The 14,328-nt window shown below is 48.9% G+C and overlaps 1 protein-coding gene across 1 annotated transcript in view; it reads left to right on the plus strand.

Moving 5' to 3' along the window:
* SACS (sacsin molecular chaperone) overlaps positions 1–14,328 on the plus strand; it is a 107,706-nt gene that overhangs the window by 57,704 nt on the left and 35,674 nt on the right. Inside the window, exon 3 of the mRNA XM_073662213.1 lies at positions 9,495–9,645. Coding sequence (XP_073518314.1) covers positions 9,495–9,645 — 151 coding nt within the window. The remainder of the gene's footprint in view (positions 1–9,494; positions 9,646–14,328) is intronic.

The following is a 14,328-nucleotide window of genomic DNA, read 5'->3' on the forward strand; positions in this document are numbered from 1 at the left end:
TCCCATTTCCAGGTCAACAGGTAACTTACCAGGTCTTGCCCTCATTAGGTAAGCCGGGGTACAGTTGGTGGAACCTACCGGGATGTGGTTGTATAGGTCCACCAGATCGGGCAGCTTCTCAGGCCACAGACTGCGTTCTTCCAGGGGCAACGTTTTCAGAAGATCCATTACCACCTGGTTCATTTTCTCACAAAGTCCATTAGTTTGCGGATGATAGGGTGTCGTCCTTATCTTCCGGCAGCCATACAGAGTGCAGAATTCTTGGAAGACCTCCGCTTCAAAGGCAGGTCCCTGGTCTGTCAACACTTGGTCCGGGTACCCGTGTGGACGGCAGAAATGCTGCTGGAAGGCTCTCGCTGCTGTTCGAGCTGTTAAGTCCTTGACGGGGACGACAACCAAGAACTGGGAGTAGTGATCCACGATGGTTAGTGCGTAGACGTAGCCACTTCTGCTTGGGGTCAGTTTTACATGATCCAAGGCTACCAGTTCCAACGGCTGCCGGGTGACGATGGACTGCAGGGGAGTCTTCTGGCTGGCACGGTCCTTCCTTCTTAGGTTGCACGGGCCACAGTCTCTGCACCACTTCTCAATGGTTCCCCTCATGCCTACCCAGTGGAATCACTCGCGCAGCAGGAACTCCAGCTTCTTCCACCCGAAGTGTCCAGCTCCGTCGTGGTATGCCTCCATCACCATGGCTGCGTCTCTTCGTGGCACCACTACTTGCCAGAGTAGTTCATGCGTCCGGGAGTTAACCATTCTGCGGCACAACTTCCCCTTGTAAAGGAACAGTCGACTCCTCTCTGCCCATAGTTGTTTGGCTTCCTCCGGAGCGTCTGGTTCAAGGCAAGCCTCCGGGCGAGTCAGCATCTCCTTCACCAGTCGGACGGCAGGGTCGCTGTCTTGCGTTTCCGCCCAATTGTAGTGAGGTAAGGGGTTCAACGTAGAAGCCTGCTTACTCCTTACCCGGTGGGAATACTGGATAGTCCCATGACGGTGGAACGCAGGGAGTTCAACTTCTTCCAGTCCCTCCGGATCTTCTCCTTCGTCCGGCAGGTTGGGCATCCTGGACAGGGCGTCCGCGTTGGTATTGGAGCGTCCGGCCCGGTATTTGATTGTGAACTCGTAGTTGGACAGACGGGCCATCCACCTCTGCTCCAGGGCACCGAGTCTTGCCGTGTCCAGGTGTGTCAACGGGTTGTTATCCGTGTACACGGTGAACCGGGAAGAAGCGAGGTAATGCTTAAAGCGCTCGGTGACTGCCCATACTACGGCCAGGAACTCTAGCTTAAATGAGCTGTAATTCTCGGGGTTCCTTTCGGTGGGTCGCAGCTTTCGGCTGGCGTAGGCGATTACTCGTTCCTTCCCCTGCTGGATCTGGGACAGTACGGCTCCTAGCCCGATGTTACTGGCGTCGGTGTAGAGGATAAAGGGCTGGCTATAATCCGGGTACGCCAGGATTTCGTCCCCCGTGAGGGCCATCTTCAGCTGGCGGAAGGACTCTTCTTCCAGCTCCTCCCATTTGAAGGGCGGCTTCTGGTTCTTGGCCTTCCGGGACTGGCCTATCAGGAGATCCTGCATAGGTGCTGCCTTTTTGGTGAAACCGGGAATAAACCTTCGGTAGTAGCCTACCAACCCGAGGAACTGCCGCACTTCTTTTACGCTGGAGGGGCTTGGCCATTCCTTAATTGCGGTGATCTTATCAGGGTCGGGAGCCACTCCGTCAGCGCTCACCACGTGCCCCAGGTACTGCACCTTTGGTTTCAGGAGGTGACACTTGGAGGGTTTCACCTTTAGGCCGTAACTCGCCAGAGCTTCGAACACTTCCGCCAGGTGTTTCAGTTGGTCCTCATACGTCTTGGAATATACGATGACATCGTCCAGGTACAACAGGACCGTCTCGAAGTTTCTGTGGCCCAGACAACACTCCATTAGTCGTTGGAAGGTTCCTGGTGCGTTGCAGAGTCCGAACGGCATGCAGGTGAACTCGCTAAGTCCCATCGGGGTGGTGAATGCGGTCTTCTCCCGGTCCGCCTCTGCTACAGGAACCTGCCAGTACCCGCTAGTGAGATCCAAGGTAGAGAAGAAGTTAGCAGATCTTAAAGCAGCCAATGACTCCTCTATCCTTGGTAAGGGGTACGCATCCTTGTGTGTGATACGGTTGATTTTCCGGTAATCTACACACATCCTCATGGTGTTGTCTTTTTTTCTGACTAAGACTAGTGGAGCTGCCCAGGGGCTACAGCTATCCCTGATCACCCCAGCCTCCTTCATGTCTCTAAGCATCCCCTTGGCGTGTTGGTAGTGTGCAGGGGGTACGGGTCGATACCTCTCTTTTATGGGAGGATGGTCTCCCGTGGGGATGTGGTGTTCTACTCCCTTGACTCGCCCGAAGTCTAACGGGTGTTTACTAAACACTCTCTCGTACTCTTGAACCACCCGATAGACTCCCTGTTTCTGATGTGAGGGAGTGGAGTCAGTACCCAAATGTAGTTGCTGACACCAGTCCTCCATTGTTTTCTTAGAGCCGTTACCTTCCTCCGGGTGAGATGGAGGCAAGGGTTCCACAGATTGTATAGCATTTTGGTTAATGGTATATAATTTGGCTAGCGTGGCATACCGGGGCAGGTACACTTCCCTCTTCCCGATATTGATTATGCGAACGGGCACCCTCCCATGGCGTACATTAACCACCCCCCGTGCTGTCAAGATGGTGGGCCTACTGTCTGAGTAAACTGGTTCTACCATTGCCTGGTAATCTCTACCTCTCAGACCAATAGCTGCCCGGCACCAAATCATCATTTCACTTTTTGGGGGCATGGCAATAGGAAAAGGGTCACACATTCTTACGCTACCAATCTCACCGCCGGAGAGTTCCACCTGTTGCCGTCGCATCAGTGCCCGGATCTCTTTCTGGAGCACCCGCTGCTCGCCGGAGCTGGCGTTCTTGGCAACCTGCTGTAAAAGGAAAATCACCTCTGCAAGACAATTTTCAATTACATTAGTTCCTAGCGTTATCTTTGGGTGACTCTCGTGTTTGTCAATGTCTACAATAATCAGTCCCTGTGCTGCTAGTTCGACTCTACCAATTTTAATGGTCGCCTCTTTAAATCCGATCTGTGGCACGGGCTGACCATTGCTGGCGATGATACTCAAGTCGTCGTCAGGGTAGCGGGTTATATCCGAGTCATTCCAGTACTGCTTGAAGAGCACGTACGGGATGGTGGTGACCTGTGACCCGGTGTCCAGTAGGGCACTCATAGGGATGCCATCCAGTACCACAGGCAAGACTGGACGTCCTCCGACATATTTGTCGCGCCAGTTCGATGGGCCTGGTGATCTTTTTCCTGGGGGTTGGCCCTCTACCCCCAGGTTGTGCCAGTTTAAAGGACAGTACCTTGCCATATGTCCGGGTTGATTGCAGCGGCGGCAGATGGGTCGTCCGTCCTCGTGGTACCGGTCACTGGGTCTTCCTCTGGCCGGTGGGGTCCTCCTTGGTCGACGCCACGGGATGTTCTCCGGTCCGGATGCCAGCTGGATCTTCCCTGGAGTGGAAGCCTGTAAAGACTGCACAGTTCGGGTTAACGCAGCAACGCTTTTAGCTAGCTCTTGGACCTGATGGTGCAGGTCTGGAGCCGGGTCATTGTTCAAAGCCTGCGCATCAGCCCCTACAGGCCCTGCCGACAAGGGCGCCGCCTCCTGGTCGTAAGTGATAGCTGGGCGCCTGTGGGTCACAACGCCATCCGGTGCCGGTTCTCGGAGCACCCGGATGGCTCTGTCCTTGAACTGTGCAAATCCCAGATGAGGGTCCTGTAGGGCCATTGCCCGCAACTGGGTTCGGTGGGCATTGCAATATAAACCCTCTATAAATTGTTCAGTCAACAGCCTGTCCTCGTCTCCCACGCCGTCAGGGTCGGTCTGCTTAACGGCTCTCAGGGCCTCTTGTAGGTTCAGGGCATAGTCCCTTATACTCTCATGGGCCCGCTGTTTGCACCCGTAGAATCTAAGCTTGATCTCGGCTGAGGTGCGGGTATCAAAGGTGTCCCTCAGCCGGGTTAGTATCCCTGCGACAGTCCTCCCCCCAGGTGGCCAGGACTTTACCTCCCTTCGGGCTGCTCCGGTTAATTGGGCCACCAGGATGCTCACTTTTTGCTCCTCTGTGAGGGGGTACACCTGGAAGAGGCTATCCAGCCTTTTTCTAAAGTCCTGCAGGGTATGTGACTCCCCTGAGTACTGGGGTAGCCAGGCTGCCCCCAGGATATAGGGCATGGTGAAAGGCATGACCGCGACAGCGGTGGCGCTGGCGGGAGTTGAAGCGGTGAAGCTCTCCTCCGTATCCGACATCCTTCTCCCCCCTAGTGGACCGCGGCCTACCTTGCGATGATCCTCTTCCATAGGCCGCGGCTCCGCAGTGGATCGTCAGGGTTGAGGACCTTCCGTCGCGCTCCGGTGACGTCGGCGTCTGCTGGGCTCCTTCCAGGACCTTACGCAACGTCCGGACGTGAGGCGGGGCTTCAGTTCTCGCGGGCTTTTCGGAGTCCACGCCCCTCTTCTTCCCGCGCGGCGTCCTCAAGATGGCGTCCAACGGCGGGAAAACTCCACGGATGGCGGGAAGAAGGCTGAAGATGGCGCCGGATGGCGGGAATCTTCACAGATGGCGGGAAGGAGGCTGAAAATGGGGCCGGATGGCGGGAATCTTCACCGATGGCGGGAAAACTTCACGGATGGTAAGTTTTAAAAGTTTCTTTTTCAGGCACGCAGTACCCGGTGGTTGCGGGCACGAAATCCTGCCGACTACGCCAAAGTTGACGCGCCCCTGGGCTTGCTGTGTCGCGCAGCGTCTCGCGCACGGGGCTTACCCGGAACCGGATCAGATGAGGGTTGTAGTCTCCGAGTGGCGGGGACCCGGTCCGTGCCCAGGGAGTCAAACTCAGTGTGTGGCAGTCTTGATAGATGTTATTTGAGTGTCGACTACGCCACCCGTTGATTTGCAGCTATGGAGCTGCCGCTGCAGGGCAGACCGCTGAGGCCGGTGTAGAATTGTGCAGCGTGATAGTATAACCCCCAACGGGAGGGGTATGGCCTCAGGGCAGCCGACGTGGAAGATGGGGGTAGCAGGAACCACTCAGAGACGGTGCGGTGTAATTCAGGGTCTTTACTGGTAACAACGATAGACCCTCCCGGAGTACTTGCTAGCGAACGGGGCTTGGTCAGTCCTTGAGCAGATGGGATCTCCCCTGACCAGGCGGAGTTGTAGGCCTCCCAAACTGACTGTACTCTTCTGGCTACCTTGCTAGAAGCGGATATAAGTAGCCCACGTCCCTGAGTGTACCGTGTGGTGCTCACCCGTATGGCCGGTGACTCGGGGCCTTCTAATGGCTTCCGCTCCACGATGGCGGTGCTGGTCCCACGCGTGTGACCGTGCCTTCGGGTTTCTGGGCCTGAGGACCTGAAATCCCCTGCCGGTCGGCTTCTGCTGCTGGGTAAGAGTTAGTCCCCACAGCCTCGTACGCCGGGTCCGGTAAGAAAGCTTCTTAGTCAGGGCGAGCTCTGCAGCTGCCAGCCCCTGACTCGTAGTAGTATTGCTCCCACTGAGCTTCTGCTGTTTCTTCCTATGACTGTTTCTTGTCTCTACTCTCCTTGACTGACTAACCCTGCTTCAGCCCCGGGTTTATATAGGGGAAGTTCTTCCCCTCCCAAGACTGGGCAGGAGGTGTGGCATGCACAGGATCCCTGACCAAAGGACCTCCCACCTGCTCTCAGACATAACATTACATTACTGTGGAAACCAGACCCCTGGGGTGCCACATATGTCATCAGTTACATAGAGCACCTCATTTACTTTATGAGATAGGGTGTCACCCCTCAGCCCTATGTCCTAGAAGTCACAATCAGGGGACCTGCTCCACTTGTTGTGGACCTGCCCACAGCTAGAAGGGTTTTGGAAGGGAACAGCAGGCACAATTAATAATGTCAGTTCTGTAAATGTTACCCTCAAACCATTGGAGTGTATTCTGCAGTTTGTGGAGGACCTTGAGACTGACAAGCCGGGAAAGGCTGCAGTGTCAAGAACACTTTATATGGCAAGGAAGTTGTTAGCTCCAGGGATGTGGAGTCGGTGTCCATTTTGGTGGAGTCGGAGTTGGAATCGGTATAAAATGGACAGACTCCGACTCCTAAAGTATATAATAAATTGGTACAGTAGTACAATGCTGGATGTGCTGTAAATGTTTTCATAAGAATTTGGGAAAGTTATGAAGTGTCCTATAAATGTCTGTTCTGTTCCTGATCTAAGGGTCTCGGCTTTTAGTTGAGATGAATCTGTGCTGCACTTTATGTACATGATGAGTAGTGACCAGTGCTGAGGAGTCAGAAGTCAGGGAAAGTGAGGAGTCGGAGGTTTGGCTTACCGACTCCACAGCCCTGGTTAGCACCACACTGGATGAGAAGGGTCCGACCGTACGAGAATTTATAGATAAACTGTAGTGTATGATACGTGAGATGTCACTGCAAAATGTGAGATATTATGGGTGTAATTGATTGATACATCCAAATTAGCTTCCAGAGATTTAGGCTTTGTTAATGTAGCACCCTGAGGATTCGGCTGCTACAGGGGTATTGCACCTCAACCCAGAGGTGTGATATTCCACTCCCGGGTAAGGATGGAGTGTGGAACTGAGCTAGTAGGCTGCATGCACTACACACATCCCATTTCCGGGGAACAGACCGATGGTACTCCCACTAGAGAAATGTGCAGGTACGACAGTGTCTGTTCCTGGCTGGAGTGGGAGGGGGGTGGAACATCCCAGTAGTGTAGGGGCAGATAGGGGGGGCAGCCTGGGTAAAGTTAGGAGCTCATTGGGTGCTGGTCACCTGAGCTCACACATAGAGGGAGTATATAAGGTGGGCACCATCTTAGATCAGGGTCAGAGTCAGTCAGTTGTCAGTCTGTGAGACGTCAGTCTGTCAGAGTGTAACCTGAGAAGCAGAGCAGAGGAGAAGAGAGAGAGACCCAGAGGAGCAGAGGGGACGCCAAGAGCCCATAAGAGAGCTAATAGGGTGAAGGGTCGGCAACAGGGTACCGGATCCCAAGCTGGCAGAGGCTACAGCACAACTTAGCCAGGAACCGGAGGTCGTGGGCAGGATCTGCCACGATCACCCACTAAATCCACCCGGAAGGCAGACCAAGAATAGGGTCAGGGAGCCCAGAGGAGGCTTGACCAACAAGAGGCCCGAGGGAGCCGGACTTAGGTGGATCCCTGGTGGGAACGGCCAGAAGAAGGGAGAGACAGAAAGGAGCTCAGGAACACACTCCGGAGTTGCCTGGGAGTTGACCGAGTCCAGGACCTGGTGGACGCAGCACGGCTTGGGTGGTCACTGCTGTACACAGTGACCCGAGCAACACCAGTAAGTAAAACCCTGGAACTGCATTTTATGCCTCTGAGTCTCCTTGCTGCACCTTCACAACCACCATCCTCCACGGCTGACCCCCTGAGGCTATACCCCTCCCGTTGGGGGTTATACTACCTAAGCTGCACACACATCACCAGCCTCAGTGGACCCTGCTGCAGCGGCGGCCGTATTGACCGCAATTCAACGGGTGGCGTAGTCGACACAAAAGAACATCTAGTAACATCATAAGGACTGCCACACACTGAGCTTGACACCCTGGGCACGGACCGGGTCACAGCCACTCGGAGACTACAACCCCCATCTGATCCGGCTCCGGGTATCCCCAACAACACTGGCCCAGGGGGCGCGTCATTAACAGGTTGTATTTTTTTCATCAGTTTTTTTCATGCACTATAAAAGCTGCTTTTTAAAATATCACCAAAGGAAATTAGTTTTTAGAAATCGTATGCACGTTTTCTTTTCCTGACTGAATTGAAAAACTGGAAAATCTGCTGCATGTCAATTCTTTCAGGGTTTTTGCAACATTTTTTCACTCATAGAAAGCAATGAGAAATGCAAATAAACACGCGTAACCATGCATTTTTGCTGCGTTTTTGGTGAGGAAAGCTAAAACTAACTTTATTAAACATGTACTCTAGACAAATGCCATATATAATCCACACCAAAAAGTGTTGCAAAAACGCACCAAAAAAGTAGCAAAAATGCAGAAAAACCTGCTTTTTGTAAGCAGCTTCTTTACTGCCAAGCGAGCAGGTTTTGCCTGGAGAAAAAAAAACCACTTAAAAAACATATGAACACATCCTAAGTCAACTTCCATCTAGGTTTGTTGTAGCTTATAGACAAGGATAGGTTGTACATTAGTACTTTCCACTTGAAAGGGGGAAGATGTAATAGGGTTTAACTGTCCTTCTTTTAATTTTTTATATATTCAGGAGTAGGGGGTGTGGTGGTTTTACTTCAGATTTATCATTTGTCTTTTTGCTCTTTCTCTTTTTACTAACTTTTTTCTGCTATATTCTGGACTATTCCTGTTGCACTGGTGCACCTTAAGAATTTTATTCTGGTACATTTTTTTTGTATGGGGGTAGTGGTTGTTTGGGAGTTTTCTGCATTTCTATAAAATGTTTAAAGTTTTTTTTTTTTTTTAAAAAGTAATAAAAAATATAAGTAAATTAGGTACTATTTATGCTGAATAAATTAACTGTAAAATAATGTTATTTGCCATGAGATATTTCATTGGACATAGCCACCATATTATGTGGTTTATTTCCTATAATTACAGCTTGATATCTATCTCGTGCTGACAGCCTTCAGATTGTCGCTGATCTGACCTTGTCTGTTCCTTCCTGTCTGTTACTTTATACAGGACGTGATTGAGCGCGGGCCCAGCAACAGATGGCGATCGGTAACTCCTCCATCTGTTCCTATGAATATGTGTGAAGTGATCTCCGGGTGCCACATGGCTCGCTACTTATCACAAATAAACATATGGCGCTGGCTCCTACATTTTAGAATTAAATTACTATTTGTTGTCATTTTTGTTTTCTAGGAGAATTATTAAGATTCATATTGCATGTGCTATACAAACTCATTGTTACCATTAAGGGCACGTTCACACGTTCAGTATTTGGTCAGTATTTTACCTCAGTATTTGTAAGCCAAAACCAGGAGGGGGGTGATAAATGCAGAAGTGGTGACGTGTTTCTATTAGGCCACATTCACACGCTCAGTATTTGGTCAGTATTTTACTTCAATATTTGAAAGCCAAAACGAGGAGAGGAAAAGTCTCATAGAAACTGTATTTCTCACCCACTCCTGGTTTTGACTTACAAATACTGAGGTAAAAAAACTGGCCAAATACTCAACGTGTGAACGTGGCCTACCTTGTAGACGACATAGACAACTTCTAATTGATGACAACAGACAAACAAGCCCGCAGTACGTGATGTATTCTTCTTTGAGATCATTTTACATTTTTGAAGCTTGATACCTAAACCATTCTATTTTTCGGGTCTAGTCCATTGTCTAATTTGCACAATTTTGTCGTAGGCTTCATTGCTATAGTGTTCTCTTTATTTTCCCAGGTTGTCCAGGGTGACTGTCCTCCATGAGTATGTTGGCGGTAGGACATACGAGGTGCCCTCCTCAACTCTTATCCGGGATATCAAACAGTTGATCTACACAGACACTGATTTTCCCGTCTCAGAACAGCGTCTTCTACTACACAACAAAGAGGTGAGGTGTGAATGAGAATCTATGATATACTGCAAAGGGGCCCTGAGGGTAAAGGGCCAATGCAACTTTTATATTGAGATTTAGGTATGTGCTTGTTAGGGCTCCTTTACACAACCGTAAAAAATTGGACGAGTGCCTTCCGTGGTTTTGATGGATAGCACTCATCCCCATGTTATTCTATGGGGCTGTGCACATCCGATTATTGGATTTCTGCAGCACCGTGGAAAATTATCAGACTGCACTCGGATGACATTCGAGTACGGTCCGATTTTCACAGACAGACTGAATGGAGAAGAAACTTTGCAGTGCATAGCCTCATGGAAACGTGCCGTTAAATGGTGCTGTATTATGGGATTATTTTACCCTAGAATAAATGTTTTAGGAGAATATTACCTCAACAATATATCAGACTAATCTGATTTTTCCACGTACAATACAAAAGGACTGAATATTCAGATCAGATTTTAAGAGTGTGGTCCGAGTGTCATCCGTTTTTCTCGTACGTGGAGAAATAAAAAAGGTTCCCAATTTTCTCAATTCTGACAGTCTGTGAAAATCGTCCGAGTGCTGTCCAATTTTTTATTTTTTTTTTGCGGACCCATAGACTTGCATTGCTGAATTTGATCCGACCTTCGGATGAAAATAGGACGTGTTTCGAAAAATCATGGACATGTAAATGACGCCATAGACTATCACAGGTACAAGTGCTATCCTTGAAAAACGCAGATAGCACTTGTACGTGAATATCAGACGTCTGACTGAGCCATTAGCATGAAAAGTTAGCGATATACCGGGTATAATGTGGCTCAATAGAAGTCTACAGCCTTGTGCATTAGGTCTTAAAGCGAACGTGTCAATGCCATAAACAAGTATTATTTTTACCTAGTCGTCTAAATGGCTTTTTACTTTTCTTCCTGCGCCTCTCGATTCTTGAGATATGACCCCTCTTCCTTATATAAAAATCTAGTCTTTTTAGCCAATTCAGCATGGTCCTTAAGAAGATGCTCACAAACAAAAAATAATAACTACCCACTTGTCTAAAATGACTAGATTTGTACAAACAAAAAAAGACAGCCGCGCTAAGATATCTGCAAACATTGAATAGGTCATCAATGTAAAAGTAGAGGACAACGTCTTTAATTGTTTTAATCTAGCGCAAGCAAATAGGCTGCAAAATCACAGCTTAATAATGTTATAAAGGACTTTTCTGATTTTATTTAAATTATAGGTGTAGATGGCGAGTAGATATCGTACTTATGCCTTATACTTATTCAGACATGTGTTGAATGCCTGCCCGGCATCAAAAGGTTTACTTGGCAGCTGTCCCACCCATCGCGTGGCAAAATCCCTCAATACCTGATGTTAAAATTGATTTTTACTTCATGTGCTTTCGTCCCTATACTAGTCTGCCCTACTTGAGACTGTAGATACTTTCTCCCCTCTTGAGATCTGTATACAATCCCGTCCATACTTACAGAGGATTGCCTGGACTGGATAAAATTATACTTATCTCTACCAGACTAGTTTTCCATAGGTTTATAATGATGGCATATGGAAGCAAAATTTGAGCATTTCATAACAATGGTTAAGCTTTACTTAGTGGCCAGTGTGAACATGTGCCTACACACTGCATGCATACCAATTTATATTCCTGCTCATTTCTTTCGGTTTTTACCTACATAAAGCCAGAAAAGTACATTAGATCTGAACTGTCATAGACAAAAGGTTCACTTAAATTGTTTTTCATTTAGCAAGTGATTATTTTTCCTTATGCTGGATTATAAACATTTTTTTATAGCATTTATCAAAAAAGATTTGTAGAATCCTGATCCAGCTCCCACATCGATAATCCTTGGCCACCGCGCCTGAGCACTGTTAACTTTGTCCTACCTTCCTGCATCCCTGGCGCCTCTTCTGATTAGTGACACCATTGTTGCAGCAAGATGGACAAATAAAGTTGTGCTGGGCCCACTAATCAGAAGAGGAATCAGAGATGCTGGCAAGTAGTAAGAAATTAACAAAGCTATTGTCCAGCAGCCACGGACCATCAAACTTTTCAATGTTTATTCCAGTGATTGATTAGATTTAATTCTGTAAAAAAGAAATCATGAGTTCATCTATTTAAGAATGGAATATACCCAGGTAAGATGCATACAGTCTTATATGTGACGCTGAGTCACTTCTCACAGACAAGCCGTGAGTCTGGGTAGTCAAGAAGTCCGAGGTCAAAAGCCAGGAGGGTACGTCATAAGCAGAAGGAAGAGACAAAGGTGTAGTCAGGTGACGGTCCGGTGTCAAAATACCAGAAAGACAGCGGATCAGAATAAAGGGGTAAAACAGACTAATGTTCAGAACGAGGTCCAAGGTCAGGTAACGAAAGATCATCAAGCAAAACACTAGGCACAGAGAAAACCAATCACACTTAGCTAAAGCTACATCGGGCAGTGTTCTGGGACTAACAGTCCAGCTAAGTAGCCGGGCAATCACCTGGGACAGTGAGCACCTGAAGACAACCAGAACCTCCCAGTTTCAGATTGGATCGCTGAGCTGTCAATCAAAACACCGACAGCTCAGCACACCCCTGCACCAGACTGGACACTCAGCTGCCAATCAAAACACTGACAGCTCAGCACGCCCCTACACCAGACTGGACACTGAGCTGCCAATCAAAACACTGACAGCTCAGCACAACCCTGCTCCAGAGTTGACACTCAGTTGCCAATCAAAACACTGACTTTTCAGCATGCCCCTACACCAGACTGGACACTGAGCTGCCAATCAAAACACTGACAGCTCAGCACAACCCTGCACCAGACTGGACACTCAGCTGCCAATCAAAACACTGACAGCTCAGCACGCCCCTACACCAGACTGGACACTGAGCTGCCAATCAAAACACTGACAGCTCAGCACGCCCCTACACCAGACTGGACACTGAGCTGCCAATCAAAACACTGACAGCTCAGCACGACCCTGCACCAGACTGGACACTGAGCTGTCATTCAAAGTACTGACAGCTTGTGCATGCCCCTACACCAGACTGGACACTGAGCTGCCAATCAAAACACTGACAGCTCAGCACGACCCTGCACCAGACACTGAGCTGCCAATCAAAGTACTGACAGCTCAGCACGACCCTACACCAGACTGGACACTGAGCTGCCAATCAAAACACTGTCAGCTCAGCACGACCCTACACCAGACTGGACACTGAGCTGCCAATCAAAACACTGACAGCTCAGCACGACCCTGCACCAGACTGGACACTGAGCTGCCAATCAAAGTACTGACAGCTCAGCACGACCCTACACCAGACTGGACACTGAGCTGCCAATCAAAACACTGACCGCTCAGCACGACTCTGCATCAGACTGGACACTGAGCTGCCAATCAAAACACTGACAGCTCAGCACGACCCTGCACCAGACTGGACACTGAGCTGCCAATCAAAACACTGACAGCTCAGCACGACCCTGCACCAGACTGGACACTGAGCTGCCAATCAAAACACTGACAGCTTAGCACGACCCTACACCAGACTGGACACTGAGCTGCCAATCAAAACACTGACAGCTCAGCACGACCCTGCACCAGACTGGACAGTGAGCTGTCATTCAAAGTACTGACAGCTCAGCACGACCCTGCACCAGACTGGACACTGAGCTGTCCATCAAAGTACTGACAGCTTGTGCATGCCCCATACCAGAATGGACGGATGAGCCTTTATTAACTTCATCCCAGACACACTGAGGGGTGGAATCGTGACATTATGGTTGTGTAACATTACTATAGAGCTGTCATCTTATCATCCCCATCTGCTTTTAATGAAATGACTCTGCTCATTCTGTCCCAGTCTGTAGAGAAAAGCTGACAAGTGAGCTATAGAAAAACGAGAAGCATCTGCCTATTGTGACTACCCTTCCTGCCAGAGTACAAACTGCAACATTTCAACAGTTTCAATTCTATGGATAGTCACAAGACCCCCGCCAGAATTTGAAAAATGTTCATAATAACTGCAGTGGTGGCCAAAAGTATTGGCACCCTTGCAATTCTGTCAGATAATACTCATTTTCTTCCTGAAAATGATTGCAATCACAAATTCTTTGGTCTTATTATCGTCATTTAATTTGCTTGCAAGGAAAAAACACAAAAGAGAATGAAGCAAAAATCAAATCATTGATCATTTCACACAAAACTCCAAAAATGGGCCAGACAAACGTATTGGCACCTTCAGCCTAATACTTGGTTGCACAACCTTTAGCCAAAATAACTGCGAACAACGGCTTCCGGTAACCATCAGTGAGTTTCTTACAATGCTCTGCTGGAATTGTAGACCATTCTTCTTTGGCAAACTGCTCCAGGTCCCTGATATTTGAAGGGTGCCTTCTCCAAACTGCCATTTTGAGATCTCTCCACAGGTGTTCTATGGGATTCAGGTCTGGACTCATTGCTGGCCACCTTAGAAGTCTCCAGTGCTTTCTCTCAAACCATTTTATAGTGCTTTTGGAAGTGTGTTTTGGGTCATTGTCCTGCTAGAATACCCATGACCTCTGAGGGAGACCCAGCTTTCTCACACTGGGCCCTACATTATGCTGCAAAATTTGTTGGTAGTCTTCAGACTTCATAATGCCATGCACACGGTCAAGCAGTCCAGTGCCAGAGGCAGCAAAGCAACCCCAAAAC

This window comes from Phyllobates terribilis, unplaced genomic scaffold (assembly GCF_046119375.1).
Source record: "Phyllobates terribilis strain yellow unplaced genomic scaffold, ASM4611937v1 Scaffold_2__4_contigs__length_985480577, whole genome shotgun sequence".
In the NCBI taxonomy this organism is placed as follows: domain Eukaryota; kingdom Metazoa; phylum Chordata; class Amphibia; order Anura; family Dendrobatidae; genus Phyllobates; species Phyllobates terribilis.